Genomic DNA, 6,078 nt, shown 5'->3' with positions numbered 1-6,078 from the left:
CCGGCCGAAACATGAGCACCGTGGCTGGTCAGCCTTGGACGGGGTACCTGGAGGAGTGGAGACCCCCCCATAAAGGGGTCCCCCCCCAGGCTTCACCCGTCCAGGGCTGAAGCCCGGGGCTGTCACCGGCGTCCGTGGCCAGTGGACACCGGCCTGATAGTGTTAAATCTTCCATACATAACATTGCTTGATGCAGAAGAACTACAAGTGCCAGCAGACCTCCCCCGCATGCTGGGACTTGGAGAACCACAAGTCCCAGCATGCGGGGCATTAATGGGCCCGCTGGGACTTGTAGTCCACCTGTAAAAAGAATGTTAAAAAAACACACACACAGAGCAGTAAAACTTTATTACACACACACACCTCACTTTTACACCGCTATACATACCGATCCAGGATCCAGCGCTGGTCTCTCTGCTGCAGAGCCGGACAGCCCGCACTGACAGCGGGCTGAACCGGCTTCCTCCGATGCAGCTAACAGCTTCTGTCGCGCTGTCCCAGCGCTACAGAGGCTGAGAGCGTGATTGGCCGATGCGTCTCCATGAAGACGCATAGCTCAGCCCTGATTGGCTGAGCTATGCGTCTCCTTGGAGACACATAAGCCAAAGACGCTCTCAGCCTCTGTAGCGCTGGGACAGCGCTACAGAGGCTGTTAGCGGCATCGGAGAGAGCCGGTTGTCCCCGCTGTCAGTGCGGGGGTAGCCGGCTCTGCAGCAGAAGGGAGACCAGCGCTGGATCCTGGATCGGTGAGTATGTGGGTGTAAAAGTGAGGTGTGTGTGTGTGTGCAATAAAGTTTTACTTCTCTGTGTGTGTGTTTTTTTAAACATTCTTTTTACAGGTGGACTACAAGTCCCAGCGGGCCCATTAATGCCCCGCATGCTGGGACTTGTGGTTCTCCAAGTCCCAGCATGCGGGGGAGGTCTGCTGGCACTTGTAGTTCTTCTGTATCAAGCAATGTTATTTATGGAAGATTTAACACTATCAGGCCGGCGTCCACTGGCCACGGACGCCGGTGACAGCCCCGGCTTCAGCCCTGGACGGGTGAAGCCTGGGGGGGGGGGACCCCTTTATGGGGGGGTCCCCACTCCTCCAGGTACCCCGTCCAAGGCTGACCAGCCACGGTGCTCATGTTTCGGCCGGGGGACCTTATATAAAAAGTGTAACCCGGCTGTGGCATGACACCGAGTGCTGTTGGAGCCCCGTGCTGGTTTCAAAATACGGGGGACCCCCAGATTTTTTGTCCCCCGTATTTTTGGAACCAGGACCGGTCCAAGAGTCCGGGGCTGGTTTCAGAAATACGGGGGAACCCTATGCTTTTTGTCCCCCGTATTTTTGGAACCAGCCCTGGCTCAATGAGCCCGGGGCTGGTTATGCTCAGGAGGGGGGACCCCACGCCATTTTTTTTTTTATGAACAAAAAATCGCACATTTCCTTAAATTCGCACATTTTCATGCCTAAAATTCGCACATTTTCATGCCTAAAATTCGCACATTTTCATGCCTAAAATTCGCACATTATCGCACCTAATCGCACTTTTCATTCCAGAATTCGCACCTCATTAAATATGCGAATTCGCGGCAAAAATGCGATATTAAAAAAGTGCGATAATGGGCGATTTTGAAAGTGCGAAAAAATCTCATCCCATAGAATGTCACCCTCTGTGTCAGAAAGTGAATTTCGGCTTATTCTTTGTGTCAGAAAGTGAATTTTGGCTTATTCTCTGTGTCAGAATGTGAATTTTGGCTTATTCTCTGTGTCAGAATGTGAATTTTGGCTTATTCTCTGTGTCAGAATGTGAATTTTGGCTTATTCTCTGTGTCAGAAAGTGAATTTTGGCTTATTCTCTGTGTTAGAAAGTGAATTTCGGCTTATTCTCTGTGTCAGAATGTGAATTTCGGCTTATTCTCTGTGTCAGAAAGTGAATTTTGGCTTATTCTCTGTGTCAGAAAGTGAATTTTGGCTTATTCTCTGTGTCAGAAAGTGAATTTTGGCTTATTCTCTGTGTCAGAAAGTGAATTTTGGCTTATTCTCTGTGTCAGAAAGTGAATTTTGGCTTATTCTCTGTGTCAGAAAGTGAATTTCGGCTTATTCTCTGTGTCAGAAAGTGAATTTCGGCTTATTCTCTGTGTCACAATGTGAATTTTGGCTTATTCTCTGTGTCCAAATGTGAATTTCGGCCTATTCTCTGTGTCAGAATGTGAGAAACAATGTCAAACATCTCACTAACTTCATTTCCAATTAAGTTTAATATGTTAACTATGTTTTCTATGTTTTTTTGGATGATCAGGTATCGTTACTGTTATTTTATTTTATGTGCGACCCCTGTACCTTACTAACCCCCTATACCCTCATACACAGCTATCCCTGTACCTTACTAACCCCCTATACCCACATACACAGCTACCCCTGTACCTTACTAACCCCCTATACCCACACACACAGCTACACCTTTGCCTTACTAACCCCTTATACCCACACACACACAGCTACCCCTGTACCTTACTAACCCCCTATACCCACACACACAGCTACACCTGTACCTTACTAACCCCCTATACCCACACACACAGCTACCCCTGTACCTTACTAACCCCCTATACCCTCATACACAGCTACCCCTGTACCTTACTAACCCCCTATACCCACACACACAGCTACACCTTTGCCTTACTAACCCCTTATACCCACACACACACAGCTATCCCTGTACCTTACTAACCCCCTATACCCTCATACACAGCTATCCCTGTACCTTACTAACCCCCTATACCCACATACACAGCTACACCTGTACCTTACTAACCCCTATACCCACACACAGCTACCCCTGTACCTTGCTAACCCCTATACCCACACACAGCGACCCCTATACCTTGCTAACCCCCTATACCCACACACACAGCTACCCCTGTACCTTACTTATGTTGGCGTTTCTGCGATGGAATCTACCAATGATGTATGCAGCGGTCAGCTTCACATAAAAGATGGTCACAGGTGTTACCTTGCAATCAGATAGGATGAGTTTTGTAAAGGAATAACTTCTTTATGTATAACTGAGTAACAGGATCAATATAACATTACATAACATCAGCATTCAGTGGTATCTTGTTCACACAAGATGTCTGCTACCTGTGCTTCTCCATTCCTCCTCTTAAGGCAACAACAAACAGGAAACATCAGAGAGATACAGGAATATAACAGCAGACAAACAATACATATGACAGTATATCGCCATCTACTGTCCCTCCAGTGTACATACACATGTATATGCATATGAGTGAAACCCACAGTCTGTTGCACATATTCCAACAATTTACCCCCTATACCAGGACAGGCCAACCTGTGGCTCTCCAGATGTTGTGAAACTACAAATCCCAGCATGCCTTGCCACAGTTTTAACACTCCCTTATAGCAAAACTGTGGCAAGGCATGATGGGATTTGTAGTTTGACAACATCTGGAGAGCCACAGGTTGGCCAGGCCTGCCCTATACCCACACACAGCGACCCCTGTACCTTACTAACCCTTATACCCACACACACAGCTACCCCTGTACGTTACTAACCCCCTATAAACACACACAGCTACCCCTGTACCTTACTTAACCCCTATACCATACCTCCCAACAGTCTCGATTTTATCGGGACAGTCCCGATTGTCAGGGCCTGTCCCGCTGTCCCACCCGCGGGCGGCAGTGTCCCGCGGTGTGGGGGGGCTGTTGGGAGTCCCCCCGTCAGTAAGCAGCGGGGAATAAACGCAGGGGGCTGGGGGCATGGCTAGAGGCTCACAGAGCCTCTGGGTCATGCCCCCATAGCGGCAAAATGGGGGCGTGGCCTCATGGGAGAACTGCGAGTATAGGCCACGCCCCAAATTAGGCCACGCCCCCGAAAATTTTGACGCGCATGCGGCGCGCAGAAGCAACTTCCCGCCTGCTGTCCTGCCAAAGTTGGGAGGTATGCCTATACTCACATACACAGCTATCCCTGTACCTTACTAACCCCCTATACCCACACGCAGCTACCCCTGTACCTTACTAACCCCATATACCCACATACACAGCTATCCCTGTACCTTACTAACCCCCTATACCCACACACAGCTACCCCTGTACCTTACTAACCCCCTATACCCACACACAGCTACCCTTTTACCTTACTAACCCCTATACCCACCCACACAGCTACCCCTGTACCTCATGTTACGGCCAGACAGTACTGAGAGCAAATATATCAATAAATTCCCACCACCTGCAGTAATGGATCTCCTACTAGGTATATTTGGCAAGTGCATAGGGGTGACACATTGTCTGTATGCAGGTGGAGGGGGGGGCGGTGCAGTACATCCAACCTGATGACATTCAATACGACCTGTTTAAAGAAATGTTTATACTTCAAGTTATTAAGTTATCAATTAGTTGTATGTAAATGTCAACCTTTAAAAATAATTTGCAGCTTAGCAGCTCTTCCAACACACCCATGAGGTGGCTGCCCGGTGTCGTTTTTTTTATTGGGGTATCGCCTGTAGCCCTAATCCCCAGTTTACACTGGCCATCAAGTCTCTTGAGTGGGCTGGAGGCAGGGCCCTGGTCTTTGGTGAGAGTTGATAGATGACCAGTGGTTTGTGAAGATGGTTGAAGGCAGGAGTGTGTTCTTTAGTGCGTTGTCTGGTGCAGGCTTATCCTGGCATGGGATCTCTGGAGCTAAAAGCCAGGAATCATGGGAATGGGCCGGTGAAGAAATCTTTTTTTGCGCCTCGCCCCAAAAAAGGCATCCCTCAGAGAGTCTGTCTCACCTTCCTCAATATCTGCCTTTCTACATAGGTTCACACACCAACGTAGTGTTAGATAAATCCTGACTACCGCTACGGCTATAACGACGGCAAACACCAGCATGATCAGCATTCTTGCTTCAAATGGCACTAGTTTTTTCTTTCGACGCTCTGGAACTAGCCCCTGCGGTATGGCACCGATCACCAGCTTGCTTTTAGCGACCAGCTTCTCCGTATTGAGACCGGCAAACAAAGAGTTTTGTACCTTTAATCCAAAATCCAGGCGTTTAAGCATCTTCCCGCCATTTTTGCTGTACATTTCACAGCGGTACGTTCCAGCATGCTTCTCCCCAACGAATGGAAATATTATACTGTAACCCTCTATTTTCAAAGGTTTGAAGACCTCGGTCTCCGTTGTCATTAGTGACCTTGCTTTACTCCAGTAAAAATTGATGGTCTCTGGATCTCTGTAAGCCTCCTTTGGGTCAATACAGGTTACATTGAAGGACTCCCCAATAGCCCGGGTGTATGTCTTCATTCCGCACATCCAGCTGACCACACACTCAACTGCCACCTTCTCACAGTCGTTATGCATGCCTTGTTTGTCCACTATGCATCGACTCTCTATTCTTTTTCCTACACCGCAGCTTACACTGCATGCAGTGCTCTCCAAAACCACCTTAGCGGAGATCCCTCTCAATATAGATGGTATAGTCACACGCCTAAGGTTTTCCACTGCATTCTCCTGGGACTGGCACATCCCAAATATGATGAATACTGTTGAAATTATAGCAAACATCGCTTTCTCCAAAATACACATGTGTACTCTCATGAATCAAATTTGTGTCTGAGTGTGGAGTGCTGAGTCACCAGAATTTATTGTGCAGAGATCCATTATGACATCACAATGGCTCCTTAACATGACATCACAGTGACATCATAATGGCATATGCAGTACAATTACAATTGAATTCCTTATTCTGTTTTAAGTTTTTGTATATTCCCTTTCCCTGTTATTTATTGAAAGTTTTATAAAAAATTTGTATCCAAGTTATTTGTAATTGTTTTTTTCCCCTGATTTTCTATTATAAATGAAATAGTCTATTGTATATTTTTTATATTTGTAAAGCCTGCTTTAGGTAGATTGTTAGATAGGTATATGTATATTTAATGCCTTAGGTATTTATATAGGTAGATATATTGTTAGATACATTTGGCCAGATGTACTAAGCTTGAAAAGTGATAAAGTGGAGAGTGATAAACAAACAGCCAATCAGCTCTTAACTGTCATGTTACAGGCTGGGCTGGAGA

The 6,078-nt window shown here is 46.9% G+C and overlaps 1 protein-coding gene across 1 annotated transcript; it reads right to left on the bottom strand.

Moving 5' to 3' along the window:
- Positions 1-4,599: 4,599 nt before the first annotated feature.
- On the bottom strand, positions 4,600-5,451 carry TMEM81 (transmembrane protein 81). Its single transcript, XM_083179586.1, has one exon. The coding sequence runs from the start codon at positions 5,360-5,362 to the stop codon at positions 4,700-4,702; it is 663 nt and encodes a 220-aa protein (XP_083035712.1). The 5' UTR covers positions 5,363-5,451; the 3' UTR covers positions 4,600-4,699.
- Between the last annotated feature and the right edge of the window lie 627 nt (positions 5,452-6,078).

This window comes from Crinia signifera, chromosome 4, assembly GCF_055691185.1.
Source record: "Crinia signifera chromosome 4, ASM5569118v1, whole genome shotgun sequence".
Taxonomy (NCBI): domain Eukaryota; kingdom Metazoa; phylum Chordata; class Amphibia; order Anura; family Myobatrachidae; genus Crinia; species Crinia signifera.
Note: the sequence above shows the minus strand (reverse complement) of the source record. Positions and strands in the feature narration are given on the sequence as shown.